The 17,808-nt window shown below is 34.8% G+C and overlaps 1 protein-coding gene across 1 annotated transcript; it reads right to left on the bottom strand.

Annotated features, from left to right (window-relative positions):
- Positions 1-14,894: 14,894 nt before the first annotated feature.
- On the bottom strand, positions 14,895-15,289 carry LOC120250438 (dynein light chain LC6, flagellar outer arm-like). The gene is given in 3 exon segments (XM_039259258.1): positions 14,895-15,004; positions 15,007-15,064; positions 15,152-15,289. Coding segments are annotated over 3 exon segments (306 nt in total).
- Between the last annotated feature and the right edge of the window lie 2,519 nt (positions 15,290-17,808).

Here is a 17,808-nt window from a genome sequence, read left to right as displayed (position 1 = left end):
CAAGAGCAGTCATACTCAAGCATTCTGACCTATGCATATAGAACAAGATCTCCACCAACATTTCCATCATTGAAGAAGCAAAGCGATCCACGACGTGAACGTGTGCCTGTTTGTGTTACCTCGATGAGAGTATGGATTCGGGAAGTATTTCAGACGGATGCTGTAGCAAAGTACTGTAGCAATATTGTTCATAGCCGGCCAAGAAAGCTGCAGAACAGAGAATCCACAAGGCATGTGGAATTTCCACACCCCCGTGTGAAAAATCCACAGGGGCGTCCATAGGGGCGTGTGGATCCCCGATTCCATCCTTATTTAAAGCCGATTCAGCCCCGATTTCAGCATTCTTTTCTCCATATTTTCCCCAACTTGAGAGAGGGTTTAGGCTAGGGTTTTGAGAGGTATTGGCTAGGATTTTGGAGAGGTTCTACTGCTCCGACATCGTCATCTCTTTGGAAGAAGGTTGGTAGGGGAGCTTCCGTCGAGGCGTATCCTATACTGGACAAGGGGATCTTTGGACTACGAGTAGAGGACTTTCCACAAGACCATTGACACGACTATCGAGGGGGTTTTCTATGGATTCATTGCTTTTACATTCTATTTCTTTGATTTTGCTTAGCTCCATGGAGAGCTAAACCCTTAGTGGGTACTTGGGTATTTGTGAACCCTAGGATGTATTCATTTCTTTGAATCTCTTTATTATGTTTTCAATTAATTGATGTTTATTGTGAGTTTCAATCTTGAATGCTTGATTGTCTGAATACTCCCCTAGAGTGACACTAGGGTTGAGAGTTCTTGTTGGTAACCTTGTGAGTGAGTGACACACCACGAGTGTTAGACAAAGCTAGTTTGGAGAGGGTTGAGAGGGTGAGTCGAGAAGTACAGGAGCGTCCCCTCTACCTCCGTTCCTCGAGTTCTTTGCGGCCACGATAGAGTGAATGGTCTAAGGGATGACCTTCCGCTGGGGCTTAGTTGCGGGTGCAACGGAGTGAAGCGCAAAAGTAATCTTAGTATCTAGGGCTTAATTGTGGTTAGGGACCTTCCACCTGGACCAAAGCGTTAGGTCTACAATTAGGAAGAGATTTATCACTTGGAATCCCTAGAACTTATTGCAATTCTATGCGAGTGCAATGTTGAGAGGTTATTCAATCTCTCCTCCGGGACATGTATAGAGTGAAGCATAGTTGACCTTAGATTTGGGACTATGTAATTAAGGATTTCCACGACTCACTTGCATTGATTAGGAAGCATAATAGAGGGTTCTTGCACTTGAAATGATTGTCCTAGGTGGAGCAATATCCGGGTGCCCCATCTTTATCGATTGCCTTACTTTCTCCTTTACTTGTGCTCTCTTACTTGTTGTTTTTACTTTTGAGAATTGAATCATTGTCACACATATCACTATTCATCTTTCACATAGCTAAGAAGCGAATTAAGTGTTTTTATTCCCTACTCCCTGTGGATACGATACCCACTCATCCGGGATTATTACTTTGACAAACCCGTGGACTTGTGGGATATAAGCAAGGGGATCTTGTCATATACTTTTTAAATCCTGGAACCTGAGATTTGACCAGTCATTTCATGCCTTTTAAGTGATCAAATCTTTCTTTCAGGGATAACCGTAATTCCTGTGGATCCTCCATGGTCAAATATTCATTCTTAAGGCCATCATCAAGGTGATGCCTTATAAATATTAGGGCTTTTGCCTTATTGTCACTGGTTTAATTCTCAATCGTTTTACCCAGGTTCCTTGCATTCAAGTAAAGCTTGATATCATTGCTCCATGATATGTAATTTCTCCCAGAAATATGGAGGAACTCAAATTCCCTTCTAGCAATATTTGTCATTTTTTTTTCTAAATAATAATATAGTAGGTAATTAGAATAAAGTGTACAGAATAAAATATAAACCCTATATACTATTCATATATATGATACTGTATATACATATGGTATTGTTCATATAAGGTACTGTTCATATGCTACAATTATTGCAGCATCGGGAATGAAATTTTGTTTGAAAGTGAGGAGTATAGGTTATAGAGGGAAGAGAAAATATAGGAAGGAAGGATAAGGGAGAGAAGAGAGAAGGACAGGCCGAACCCTTTTTTAACCAGTGGAGCTTTTACCTGATTTTGTCAATGATTGCCTGGATCAAAGGTTCGCCGTGGCAAACTTGGGGAAGATCATAATAGATGATTTGATTTTGATGGAAAAACTTGTTATAGCATTAATATTATGTTTTTCATGTTTATTTTAGATGTACTTTTATTATTAGCCTTATTGGCTTTTGTACCGTATGCTTTTTATGCATGCTTCTAAGAAAATCTTATGTATGGTTGACTGAAATTATGAATTAAATAAAATGTATGGTTTGCTAGCAGTATTATGCTTACCTGCCATGACCTCCTTTCTCTTCTTTCAGTGTTAAAAATAGGTTCCACATATAAGATATATATTAGATGAGCCAAGGAAAATTAAAGCCATATGAGCAAGTTCGTGCTAATAATGTGTTGAAAATATTTTATAAATATAAAGAGAATAATAAGAATAAAGATCCAGAATATTTAACCAAAAACCCTTTAAAAATCACATCTTCTTCTTCAATCTTCTTTATTTCTCTTTCACTTTTCCTTCTCTTCTATCTATTTTATAATACATAAAAGGAGGGGAGGGGGGGATTTATAGGTTTACAAGAGATGAATGAATGGTCAGGATTGATTTGATCCGACGATCCAAAATACCATGGTAGGTGAAATAGTAATAGTACTGGCGGCTGCTACAGTACAACATGCCGGCTGCTACAATGTTGCGTCTGTTACAGTAATATCTAGAAAGTTGCTGCAGTAATGCCGGTTGCTGCAGTAATGCCGGTTGCTACAGTGTTATAGCTACAGTAGGCATCCATTTATAATATTCATAACAATATATATATATATGTTAAGAATATATGTTATAAATGTAAAGATAGTAATAAGAATAGAGAGTCAGAGCATTTACCAAAAACCCAAAAAACCCTGAAGAATTAACTTATTATTCTTCTTCTTTCTTCTTTCTTCTTTTATTTCTCTCTTTTCCTTCTCTTCTCTCTTTTCACAAATTATACAAATGAGGGGGTATATATAGGGTTACAAGAGTTGAATGAACGGCCAGGATCGACTTGATCCGACGGTCCAAAATACCTGGGTTGGTGAAATAGTAACAGTACCGGTGGCTGCTGCAGCACCACATGGGCGGCTGCTACAGTGTTGCGGCTGCTGCAGTAATATCTAGAAGTTGCTATAGTAATGCCGACTGCTACAGTAGGCATCCATTAAAATATTTGTTTATAACACTCCCCCTTGGATGCCTACGAACAAAGGATATGCCTCGTTAAAACCTTGCTAGGAAAAACCCAGTGGGATAAAAACCTAGCTAAGGAAAAAGAGTACATTATCCTTGGCACATTTGAGGGTTACTGCCTCATTAAAAACCTTGCCTCGGAAAAAGCCCATTGGGACAAAAACCTTGGCGAAGGGAAAAAGAGTACAGTCTCCCCCTCAAATAAATAACTTTTAACTTATATCAGAAGTACTTACATCCTTAAGTCTTCTCATCCCGATTTTGTGTATAAGTCTTTGATGAATGCACTTAGGAAGTGATTTTATGAATAGATCAGCTTGATTCTCACTGAATTGAATCTTTTGAACTTCTATAACGCATTCTTTCTTGAGATCATGAATGTAGAAAAATTTTGGTGATATATGTTTCATTCTATCACCTTTAATATAACCTCCTTGTATTTGAGAAATACAAGCATTGTTGTCGTCATAAATTACTGTAGCATTTGTTGTTACTGATGGTAATTTGCATGATGACTGTATATGCCCAATCATAGATCGTAACCATTGGCATTCACGACTTGCTTCATGAAGAGCTAGAATTTCAGCATGATTTGATGAAGTAGTTGTAAGAGTTTGTTTTGTGGAACGCCATGAGATAGTTGTACCATTGTAAGAAAACATGTATCTAGTCTGAGATCGCCCTTTCTGAGGGTCAGACAGATACCCAGCATCAGCAAAACCTGTGAGGTTGGATGAAGATTCTTGTTGATAGAATAAACCCAGATCTGTAGTTCCTCGTTAATAACGTAGCACATCTTTTACTCCTTTCCAGTGTCTTCGTGTCGGTGTAGAACTGTATCTTGCTAGAAGATTTACTGCAAAAGCTATATCTGGTCTGGTATTATTTGCAAGGTACATTAATGAACCAATTGCACTTAAATATGGAGTCTCTGGACCAAGAATGATCTCTCCTTCTTCCGATGGGCGAAATGGATCTTTCTGAACATCAAGAGTTCGGACGACCATCATGCGTACTTTCAGATGGATAAGCCTTCTCCATATTGAATCTCTTCAAAGACCTTTTTCAGTATAGGTTGATTGATGCACAAATATTCCCCGAGGATAAGTGCTCGATTTGTATACCCTAGACGTAATTTGGTCTTTCCCAAATCTTTCATTTCAAATTCTTTTTCTCGAGATATGATCTGCAGATTGCAATTTTCGGGAAGGAGTGCCTATAAGATTTAAATCATCCACATATACGCTATCACAACAAAAACCGTTAGTATAACTTTTTAATAAAACACACATGGACATATATTATCATTTTGGTACCCTTCTTTTTATAAGATATTCATCTGAGACAGCTTATACCACATCCGTCCGCATTGTTTTTAACCCATAAAGAGATCTCTGTAATTTAATAGAGTATAAATGATGATTATTTGTAATGTTTGTTTTTTTCTATATCCTTCGTGGATTTTTCATATATATGTCATTTTCAAGTAATCCATACAGATATGTCTGTGACAACATCCATCAACTCGCATATCTAATTTATTACTTTCGCCATGGCAATTAAAAAAATTGAAAAAGTAATTCCATCCATTACAGGAGAGTATGTCTCTTCATAATCAATACCAGGCATTTGAGAAAAACCTTGAGCAACCAGTCTTGCTTTGTATCTCATAATTTGATTATTTTCATTTTTTTTTTCTCACAAACACCCATTTATAACCCGATCGGTTTTATCCCTTTCTCGGTGTTGGCACTCATCGGCCCCAAACACCTCACGCTTTTGATAGGGAATTTAGCTCACCTGGATAGCTTCTTTTCCATTTTTGGCCAATCATTTCTTTTGTCGACATTCTTCAATGGATCATGGCTCGGATCATTATTAGTATTTATTTCTATATCTCAGTAGCCACATTGTAGATAAATATATCATTTATTTCGGTCTCATGCCGATTCAATCTTTCGACCATCATCTACATAGCAAATTGAATTTTTCAACATTTTTCGTAAATATCATCCCCCATTGATTCTTCATTAACTTGTTCTGAGGGTTTTATAATTTCCTCTCCCTTTTCACATGGGAGATCCTTATCTTTATTTTTTTCCGCTTCCTTTTTCTAGGAGCTGAATCTTTTGGCACCAATTGGTCTCCCACGCTTTTTGTCGTGGTTTATTTTTCTACTTGATTTTTCTTTTCAATGGATTCTTAGAAATCTCAATTCTTGCAGGAGCATTGACAAACTGGTATATATGATTTAGTTACCATTTTAGTATCGGTGAATGCATCGGTATTTCATTTGCAATATTTTTGCAATTTAATGATCCTTTGAACTTCAAGTTCACATTCATTGGTACGAGGATCATATGTATGTAATCGTGATGCATTCCAATCAATTTCTTTTGGCTCATTTTGAGTAATCATTTCTCCCCCTAATGCAGGGAAAGACGACTTCATCAAAATGACAATCTGCAAATCTTGCATAGAATACATCCCCATGTTAATAGTTCTAAATATCGTATAATTGAAGGGGAATCATAACCAACATATATACCAAGTCTGCGTTGTGGACTCATTTTTGTACGATTTGGTGGTGGTATTGGCACATATACTGCACAACCAAATATTCTTATATATGAAATATCAGGCTCTTTACCCATAACAAGTTGGTGTAGTGAATATAAATTACATGCAGTGGGTCGGATCCGTATTAAAAGTCGCAGAGATGCAAAATAGCATGACCCCCACGCACTTGTAGGCGTTTCGTCCTTAATAACATTGACGGGCAATAACTGGAGTCTTTTAATTAATGACTCCGCCAACCCATTTTGGGTATGTACATGAGCTACTGGATGCTCAACATGTATTCCAACTGCCATACAATAATCATAAAATGATTTTGATGAAAATTCACCAGCATTATCAAGACGAATTGTCTTTATGGGATAATCTGGAAATTGTGCTTTAAACCTGATAATTTGTGCCAATAACCTTGCAAATGCTACATTCCTTGTAGACAGCAGTGAAACATGGGACCATCTAGTCGATGCATCGATTACAACCATAAAATACCTAAATGGTCCACATGATGGATGTATTGGTCCACATATGTCTCCTTGTATTCTTTTTAAAAATTTAGGAGATTCACCAGTCACCTTAGTTATAGAAGGTCTGGTTATTAGCTTTCCCATTGAGCATGCTGAACATGCATATTCATTATGTGTTAGGATCTTATAATCCTTCAGTGGGTGTCCATGAGAACTAGTAATAATCCGGCGCAACATAATAGCACCCGGATGTCCAAGTCTTTCATGCCATATTTTAAATATCTCTGGGTCATTAACCTTCCGGGTTAATACCGTATGTGATTCCATCACTTTAATACGTGTAAAATATAATCCTGAGGATATACAGGAAAAGCTTTCAAGTACACGTTTTTTGGCATGAAATAACTTGTGTAATATAAAGATATTCTTTTCCTTCCTTATCAACCGTCTCTAAATGATATCCATTGAGACGTATATCTTTAAAGCTTAAAAGGTTCCTCCTAAACTTAGGGGAATAGAGAGCATTTTTCATCTGCAAGGATATTCCATTTGGTAACATCAATGCTGCTTCTCCAGAACCTTCAACCAGGTCTGATGACCATGCTATTGTGGCTATACATGCCTTTCTCATTGATAAGGATATAAAATATATTTTTCTTGTCAAAATAGTATGCGTTGTCCCGCAATCAATAATGCATTCATCATCAGCCATATTCTAACAAAACAAAAGAAAAACATAATTTAATAAAACATAAAGACATATTACAAACTAGTCTATAAGGAAATCTGACATATCTAAATATGTATTTTCAGTTACATTTAAATTATTTATAGAATTATTCTCTATTGGATCAAATATGGGGTTGTCAGTAAAATTTGTCTCAATATCTTTACCTTTCTTGTTTTTAAGTGATTCTTGGTAAAGATGGACAAAATGTTTAGGGGTGCTGCAAATTCTGGACCAATGGCCTTCCAGGCCACAACGATAGCATGTATCCTTCTTTGTCTCTGATCCCATCTTGTGGCTTTGTTATTTTTGTTGATGTACATCAATTCTGGTATCGCATGGTCCGATATTATTTCGGCCCCTACCACGACCCCGTAGTCCTCGACCACCATAATTTCCTCGTCCACCGCGGTTTTTAAAACTAGCACCGCGACCACGCCATCTTTTTTGCCCAAAATTAATTTCTGGCAGTGGTGCTAATCCAGATGGTCGAGATTGATGATTCTGCATCAATAATTCATTGTTTTGCTCCGCCACAAGGAGACAAGAAATTAATTCAGAGAATTTTGTAAAATTCTTTTCTCTATATTGTTGTTGTAATATAACATTTCGTGCGTGAAATGTTGTAAATGTTTTCTCGAGCATCATTCCTTCTGTCACTGTTTCTCCACAGAGACGTAGTACTGAAACAATTTTAAATAGCTCGGAATTATATTCTTGCACGCTTTTAAAATCTTGAAACCTGAGGCTTGACCAATCATTACGTGCTTTGGGCAAGTAGACCATTCTGAGATGCTCAAATCTTTCTTTCAGGGATAACCACAATTCCTGTGGATCCTCAATGGTGAAGTATTCATTCTTCAGGCCATCATCAATATGATGCTTTATAAATATTAAGACCTTCGCCTTATTATCACTAGGCTCATTGTTATTAGCCTCAATAGTTCTACTCAGGTTTCTTGCTTTCAGATGGAGCTTGATATCGAGGCTCCAGGCTATATAATTGCTCCGCGAGATTTGAAAGGCCTCGAATTCTCTTTTTGCAATATTTGCCATTTTTCTTCAAAATAATAATATAGCATGTAATTAGAATAGAGAGTACAGAATAAAATATAAAGCATCTATACTGTTCATATGTATGGTGCTATTCATGTATAATACTATTCATATCTATAGTACTATTCATGTATACAGTACTATTCATACGCTGCAATTATTGCATCATTGGGAATTAAAATTTGTTTGAAAGTGATTATAAGTTAAAAGGAAAGAAGAAGTAAAGATAGGGGAGAGAAGAAAGTAGGGGGCCGACGGAGAAAAAGCCGGCCGAGTTGCCGATGGAGAAACTCGAAGGGGCTGGCGGAGTAGTGAGAAGGGCGACGGAGAAGAGAAAAAGGGCCCGGCAGATTTTTACCTGATTTTGTCAACGATCGCCGGGATCGGAGGGTCGCCGCGAAAACTTAGGAAAAGATGATGCTTGATAATTTGGATTTGATGGAAAATCTCATTGTAATAATAATATTATTGTTTTTCTTGTTTATTTTAAAAGTACTGGTAATATTAGCCTTAGTGGCTTTAGTACTGTATGTTTTTTATGTATGCTTCAAAGAAAATCTTATGTATTGTTGACTGAATAAAATGTATGGTTTGCTAGTATTATGTTACCTGTCGATCCTTCCTGCATTCAGTGTTAGAAATGGATTCCACATATATAATATATATATTAGATGAGTCAAAGAAAATTAAAATCATATGAGCAAATTCGTGCTGATAACGTGTTAAGAATATATGTTATAAATGTAAAGATAGTAATAAGAATAGAGAGCCAGAGCATTTACCCAAAACCCAAAAAACCCTGAAGAATTAACTTATTCTTTTTCTTCTTTCTTCTTTTATTTCTCTCTTTTCCTTCTCTTTCTCTCTTTTCACAAATTATACAAATGAGGGGGTATTTATAGGGTTACAAGAGTTGAATGAACGGCCAGGATCGATTTGATCCGACGATCCAAAATACCCGGATTGGTGGAATAGTAACAGTACCGTCGGCTGCTACAGTGCCACATGGCGGCTGCTACATTGTTGCGACTTTTACAGTAATATCTAGAAGTTGCTATAGTGATGCCGACTACTACAGTGAAATTGCTACAATGGGCATCCATTAAAATATTTGTTTATAACAATATATATATTAAACACATAAAGGACCAATTTTTTGCAAATCATTTAAATTGTCCAACTACCCTCATGCTTGACCAATATGGACTTGTATAACATGTGACACCCTTTTTTTATTTATTTATTTTTTTCTTTGGACACATGAACTATCACATCTTTTGAGATATATTTGAAGAAGGAAAAAGGATTATATATATATTTATACACACTTAAAAAATCAATAACAAATAAGCAACCCTACTTGCTTATTAAAAAACCTATCATGGTAGTTCTTTCAATTACTAAACAAAGGTTGAGGTATTAATTCCTTCCTATAACATTGATTGAGGTGACTAGTTTGTTCACTTTATGTAAAAGAAAAAAACGAAACGAAGAGTAGATAGTATCTTCAATTTTAATGAGTGGCTTGGGTTAAATTTTTTATAATTGTTTCACTAGATCATCTTCGACTTGCTTCATATTGTTTCTAGTAGGGCTATGCAATTAGTCGGTCATACTTAACATGACTCAATAACACTCATCATATGCTTAGATTTGGCTTAGATTAGGCATTAAATAAGAAATTTGATTGTTGAAGATAGACTCAATCATAAATATTAGTTTCTAAAGGAGTTTAATAAAAATTTTCCACCTCATTTTTCAACTTGACTACAATTTTAATTATATGTGATCCCCATTGGGGCAGTGCTAGTACTTCCTATTTGAAGAATTAGAGGAAACATGAAAAATTGATACAATATAGAAAGGATTTTAAAAACACTAATACTAATGATAGAGATAGAGAGGCACTTCCCAAATGCTATCTTTAGAGAAACTTCGCTCCACAAGCATATGGTTTTAATGTTACTCTTCTCCCAAGATTTAACTGTTTTCTTCCTCATGCTCTTTCACCAGTGTACACATTCATGCTCTTTCACCAGTGTACACATTTTGAGGTGTTGAATCCTTTTTCTTACCTTTAGCATTACCCAAAAAAATCAAAAATAAAAAATTCATAAAAGAGAGATTTAAAAAATAGTTTTTGTGAATATTTATATATATCCTTTTCATTTCACATGAAAGGATATTGTTATGGATGTCTCTCATCTCACCTTAATTAGCAAATATCTTAGGGGTATATTTGCAAATTTTTGTAAATTTTTCTAGGTTTGGTTGCTTTATGTTTTATTTATAAACATGGTGCTCTTTTGATTAATAGAGTTTGATTTATATTTTGAGAAATTATCCCTTTGCATGAGTTCTTCTTTACCCCATGTTTTCTTCAAAATCCTAACAAAATCATATTTATGCCTTGGTTTCCATTTTCTGTGGCATCTCCATTCTTGTTTCACACATATACCATCAATCTATGTCTTGGTACTATGAATACATTAGTTGGTGATATGGTGATTTAGTTGATTTATCATTATGAACTCAATGATGTCAATTGAATTTGATATTGAGAAGTATGGTGATATGAGTTAAACACTTTAGCAAGTGCGGATGATGGCAATCTTGTCCAATCAAGGTCATTACAAAAAAATTACAGTTTTGCAACAAATATTTGCAACTGATGAATTCCATTGCACTTTTGCAATAGAATTGGAATAGCTTTGCAACGACATTGAAAATTTGCAATGAATTTTGTGACGAGACAAAAAATTTATTGCAAAAATAATAGGAGTGATTTTGAAATAGATTTGCAACCTATTTTGTGATAGGTTTGCAACAGATTGGCAATGGCATAAATTTCTATTATAAAAATATGGAAAGAAGTGCGCGGGAGAAATTTTGCGACAACTTTGCAACGGACTATCAATGTATACAAAGACATTACAATTTTGCAACAGGAATTTGCAACGGAATGATCCTATTGCAAATTTGCAATAGAAACTTACAATGGAATTATGACATTATAAAGTTGCAATATAATTGTAACAAAGTTGCTACGGATTTTAATTTTATTTAAATTTTTTTTAAAATTTATACAATTTCCAAAAAATTTTTTTATATTATATAGTTTTTAGAGTTATTAAATGTACTTTACGTCGAAATTTGGATAAAATGATGATGCCATACAATACTATATATATCTTTTTATATATATATATATATATATATATATATACCTACTAAGATATTCTAAATTAAATTAATGATAATATAGAATACTTTATCTTTGAATTTATATAAATATGTTTATGTGTTGTCATTTGTGAATAGAGCTTTGTTATTAATTATCATATAGAATACTAAGTTATTTCATTTTTTTAATCAAAAATTGATAAATTTAAGATATATATATATATTAAAGTATTAATTACATGAGTAATTTCTTAATTAAGTATTAAATTTGGTTATTAGTCCCACAACTATTTTCCATATTACCTTAATATTTTCATATTAAATTTAAAAATGAAGTTATGCTTATTTAGCCTTAACCAAAGTTTAACTTTTTCCCTTTTTACCAAAGTTTAACTTTTTCCCTTTTTACCAAAGTTCTTTTCACTTTTACCAAAATTTAACTTTCTCCCTTTTACCAAAGTTTAGGGCAAAGTTTGTCACCAACCATTGGCTCTCCAACCGTCCCTTCCCTGGTCGTCGCCAGACCAAAAACCTATCGTCACATCCTTACAAGGCTAAGAGTGGTCCACAAGAAGCTTAGGAAGAGCAGATCAACATCATCAGTAATAGCACTACCATCACCTCCTCACCAGCGAGAAGACTCACTGATCGAGTAGCAAGACAGGATCCAGAACTCCGTCGCGCACTACAAACTATCCTTCAACAAAGAGTCTTAATCCCGTTCACAAGGTGTTTGATCTTTTTCCCATTCTTTTCTGCGTTGGAGCTGTTCGATCTTTTGCTTCAATGAACTCTTTGACTCATCTTTGTCACACACACATAGGGTCTAAGTCATAGCTGATCTGGTCACTCTCATCCCCCACTCATCTTTGCCAAACACCTGAAGAAGAAACTCTTGAAGAAGAAGAAGAAGGCCATCTCTCCTCATAGCAACAACGCATCCACCTTCACCAACTCCATCTCCTCGTCATTATTGTCGTCATTGTCCTCGTTTTTGCTCGCCTTCCTCTCACGAGCTTCTCTCTTTGGGTTTCATTCTCTAATCTCTCTCTATCTTTCTCCCTTTCATCCATTGAACCCTATTTGGATAATGATTTTCTTTGTTTTCACTAGCCGAACATCATGCTTGTCTTTGTTGCTTAGTCTTTCATTCATTTTGATGGCACTAATTTATTAATTAATGACCATGAGACCAACATAAAGTAAAGAAAGACAAAATATTGAGAAGCTTTCCTTGGTTCAAGGACCTATAGGATGTGAGAAGTGTTACTGTAGTTAGTTTGGAGGATCGAAACCTTGATTCTGATTTAGATAAGACACTCTTTTATCCCAATAACCAAAAGCAATGTGATCTTTGCCGATTTGATGACTTTTATCAAAGTATGAATAGTAATAAGTTAAAAATTGGACAAGATCTAGAACAAGTGTCAAAGATTAGAGTTTCATACAGGTCTTGGTTTTTTATAGGTAAGGCATGATGATATCTAGTCCTCCTTTACATTCAGCCCAATGATTTTAGCATCTAATGGACCCTCAAAAATAGACTCTTGAGACAAGAAGATGACCCACCAACCTGAATATCAATCTCTATGTTCTTCTCCTTTGTTTGCCTATTATGCACTCATCTTTTCTTTTGTACTAGCAAAAACTACAAGTATGGAAAGTAGTTCACAGACGAATTGAACACTGTCTTTCACTCATGGGCTTCATTCAACCAAGTCATTAATGCAATGTTTTGGTTGTTGAGGTTGTTGTCAAACTTACTCTGTTAGCAATTTCAGTTTAAGAATCCAAAATATGTTGTTCAAGCTAGTTCTCATTCATTGGCTAAGTCTATTGGATTTACAATATTACTTTTTTTTTTAATGTAGCTAATTTAATTTTTTTCCTAGCATAATGTGTACCAGAAGCCATTTTGAAAGTTAAACAAGGGATTGCGTCAAAATTATTTGGTGAAAAACAGAGCTGGGTACGTGGTGACATAAATGTGAGTTTTCATTTCATTATTTGCTTCATCTCATATCTCTGTGGTGAGTAATTACTTCATGCATCCTTGATAAAAGGTATCTCAATTGCATGAAATAATCCTCTGATGAATGCATTTTTTATTTTCCTATCGTAGATCCAAAATCAATCTCAAAATCATTATTCGAGGCCAAAAATTGGAAATAGCATAAAAGATTAGGACAATCACCCTTTGTTGGAGAAGAGAGGAACTGGAATGCTAATGCTAATCAAGTTGACGTGAGCTTTCTTTATATCTAATCAAGTTGATTTCTAATGATAAAGTGGATGCTAATGATTCTTTTCTAATTTTGCAGGATAAGCAGCTTTGATCCTACTCTTAATTGAGTTTGTGCATGGTGGCTTAAATAGCTGAATTTACTAAAATCATCCTTGTGTATAAAGAGCGGGAATTGATAACAAGAAGAAAGGAAGAAATCCTATAATTTTAGGTATTTTTCTTATTGTACGATCCATGGATTTGATAGGTTTTCATTGTGCTACTTTGAATTTGATAGGTTTTCATTTAACAAAGTAATCCAACATAATACAAATTGAGATTTAAGGTATTCTCCAAACAAAAATTTCAATGTGGGATTTTATTAACAATTTTGCTATGATTTGAGGTTTTTTTAGTGATGGTTGTAGTTGTGAAATTTTTTCTCCAAATAACTGTATGTTTTTAGATTGATTAATAAAATGAGGAAAAAATTGTTATTACTGTGGTTTCGTACCTCAATGTCATTGCAGATGGATTGAGGTTGGGCATTACCCACCATCCATGGTTATTTGATCAAGTTCTAGGTGCACTTGAATTGAAATATAATGCAGGATAAATAAAATATTTGATACATGAAAAGAAAAGAATCATTAGCATATTTTATCATAATACTAGTTAGAAAGAGATGGAATTACACTAAGTGCCAAGTGGAACATTTGCTTGGAGAAATGAAGTTGTTTTCAAGATGAAGAAGAGCAAATTGTTAGCCAAGTTGTGGATTATATTTTGTTTGATTGCGTTGATGAGGTTTAATACTCTGTGTGATTTAAATTAACAATTAATGTTGAATAAATTTTTAATATTATACTAGTTCTTTTTATAGATGAAGAAGATGTTTTGACTTAATGTTCCGATGTTCATGATTTTCGTTCCTTGAAAATATAAAACAAATTAAGTCTTAACTGAATAAATTTAAGTCACGGAGAATATGATAAAGTTGAAAATACTGTAAAGAACTCCAACCAACAACAGCTACACTTAATTATTAGTTTGCATATTTTTTGGTTGGTATCTGGTGCCATACTTGTGAACTTCATCAAAGAATCATGCTGCCACTTCTAAAGAACATTAAATTTATAACCAAATTGAGTACAATTAAACCATTTAAAAAAATAAATAAATTTGATAATAAAACATGCTACTAATAACTCTATATATTATTTCACACTTATGATATTGTGCAGTTTATAGAGTAACTTTATTGTAGTTGTACATTAGTAAAGAGATATTAAACAAGAAATCTGTTTTCTTCTCTTCTTGTTCTAAGATCCAATAAGTCCTAATTGTTCAGAAGATGAAGCTCCTTTGAAGATAAGAAAATAAAGAGTTTTCAAACAGAAATAAATGAAAGTTCCCTGAGTGTGAGTGAAAAACATCCAAAGTTTGAGCCTACAACACACTACCATCCAGGTCTATTGATCATGTCAAACTTCTACCGAAATAATAATCATAATAATTAAATATGAAAAAAAGAAAAGAAAATGAAGAAATGAAATGCATTGGTAGAAGAAGTAAGGACCTTCTTGATATGAGCTGCAATGTTCTTGCAGTAAAAAACATAGAAAAGATCTGGAGCTTCAGAGGCTAAAGACATGGCTTGGGGTTGAATCTTTGGAGGCATGTCTGTGTTTTGGATCAATACTTTGCCTTCCAACATCTTCTCTTGCTCTTCTTTGATATATCTCTTGTGTTTATTATATTGGTTTAGTAATACAAAGAAGAATGATTATATATATATATGTTGCTAAGGATAAAGAGAAACCTGGTAGAAATTGATTCATTGATTCCTTTGGATTGAAATTGGATTTTTTGGAGAATGATAATTGTACAAGAATTTGGCCATTTGTTAAGAAACAATTTGGTGGGAAAAAATATCTACACTTTAGGTTCTTTTGGCATATTTATAATGATATCATGATTGAAAAGGGCTTTCCACTTACTTGCATTGTGGAAAAGTAATTCAGTTCAAAAATGTTATGTAAGATATTGATAGGACACAAGTGTATGTGCTGGCTAGACATAAAGTGTGCGGCGCGTAGACGGTCCACAGGAAAATGTGAATACTAGTAATGACTCTAAACCCAAAAAATAGCCTGAAAGAACGAGTGGTGTGTGTGTGAACAAAAGCAAAAAAAAAAGGAATATACAGAAAGTGATAGGAGAGAAGTCGAGGAAGAAAGGATGTCCGCACAAGATCCTCTAGGGTTGGAGGTACAGTATAATAGTTATCTAAAAAATCCTATTTGAACCAAAAGGTTTCTTAATTATACAAAACCCTAATTTCTTAAGTGAAGTGTAATCAATAATAGTGCAGAGCTAATATAGACAACCACACAATTGCATTAACTCTATGAAACCTATTATGGGCTAATGATAATCTTTTAAGTACATAATCTCCTGAGAGAGAGATTATCCCTGTTCCAAGGGAAATACGATTCTCTCCACTTCACGATTATGTTAAAGAGATTAACACTAATCCATCAAAGATGGTAGGAGACAAAGTCTCCTAGATACCCTTAACCAGATGTACCTACCATCCCTCTCAAATTACGCAAGTCTATGCTAGGTGGAATTTCTTCTCACATGAGGCAAGATAAAATATATAGCTAGGCTTTCACCCTGTTAGAAACTTCAAGCATTCAAACACAATTAGACTCAAATAGATGAGATTGCAAATAAGAAAAACATTCAAAGCATCAAAGATCTAATAACCAATGTCAAAATATAAACCCTAGAGTTTATCTATGCCCAAGTATCTATAAATTAGCTCTCCGAGAAAGAGGGCAAGCATTCAAGATATGGCCAATGGAGGAAAAATATGAGAACCATGAAACCCTTTCAACCTTGAAGAATCCGAGGAGTTGCTTGAAAAGCTTCCACGTATCACCGGCAAGGAGCTTGACTGCCACGATCTTCAATCCCCTTGAATGTAGATCTGAATGTCAAATCACTCCTTAGTTGCTGGAGATTTGTCCCTTTCTCCCTAACTCCACCTCCAAAATTCACCCCAAAGAATAAAAAGGAATAGAATAGAGAATGGCCCTACAATATCCTCATAAATTTATTTATACATTCACTGTTTACGGGCTATGGGTTGCTTACGTGTAAGGGCTGTAAGGGAGATGGAAGATGGTCACGAGCCTTATGGGAATACTTACTACAAGTCAAGCCCTGCATCTTAGGCCGGATAGTTTTTGCTACCCATTCTTATAAACGTATGTTGTGGCCAAGCTCCTCGATGATCTCTGCGCATCCATGGCATAAGTCTTGCCTTAAGGCCCTAAATTAGCTCGAATCACCTTATGGGCATAAGGAGCCCGAAAGTTTCTAGAATTGACATACAATGGGTAAGGTGGGTCAGTGCCCGTAGTTCGTCCACTTTGGCTTGCTTGTTCTAATGATGCCGAAAGGCTCCAACTTCATTGCTTGAGGTCAAATGCTTCTTGGCTCTCTCTTATCTTAAGTGTTGCCCTAAGTCCTGCTAATGTGAAACACTTATATTTGGCATGATTTCCATAAGATGATCTTAATACATGCCTATGAGTACAACTAAAGTAAAATATATGCATGTTGTATTTTATTAGATATCTTATTTTAGTGATTTAATATAGTTTTTGGCCAAATAAGATAAGAATGCCCTGTTAGTAATCTTTTTTCTTTTAAACTTTGTTTTAGATTTATTATGGCTCTATTCTTCTATTTTATTTTATTATCTTATTATAATTTTTATTTACAAAAGAATTGTATTCTATAGAATTGAAATTGATGTGTGGTGTGCTTCTTATTAAATAAAGAGAATCTTCATTGGTGCTTAAAAGCTTAGTGGAGAAAAATTTCAAATTGAAATCATCTTGACCAAATTGGTTCGAAAGTGATAAACACAAAAGGTTGGAATTGTTTTCAGGCCCTTCGTTAAAATTGCTGGTTAATAGGTATTCTTCATTGTCATCTTGTGGAATGCTGTTCTTTGAGATATGGCAAAGCAAGACTGAAGGGTGTAATGGAAATAAGAGAGGATTGGACTGATCCAACTTTTTGTAGTTGGGGTAAATTAATTGTGAGATTCTAAGGTTTTCCGAATTTCTTGATGCATTTGATGAGAAGTCCATGCAAATCACAATGTCTGGAATTTTGATTGTCAGTGTGATATTACAAGGATTTGGTGGAGAATTATGA

Source organism: Dioscorea cayenensis, chromosome 3, assembly GCF_009730915.1.
Source record: "Dioscorea cayenensis subsp. rotundata cultivar TDr96_F1 chromosome 3, TDr96_F1_v2_PseudoChromosome.rev07_lg8_w22 25.fasta, whole genome shotgun sequence".
NCBI classification, from domain to species: Eukaryota; Viridiplantae; Streptophyta; class Magnoliopsida; order Dioscoreales; family Dioscoreaceae; genus Dioscorea; species Dioscorea cayenensis.
Note: the sequence above shows the minus strand (reverse complement) of the source record. Positions and strands in the feature narration are given on the sequence as shown.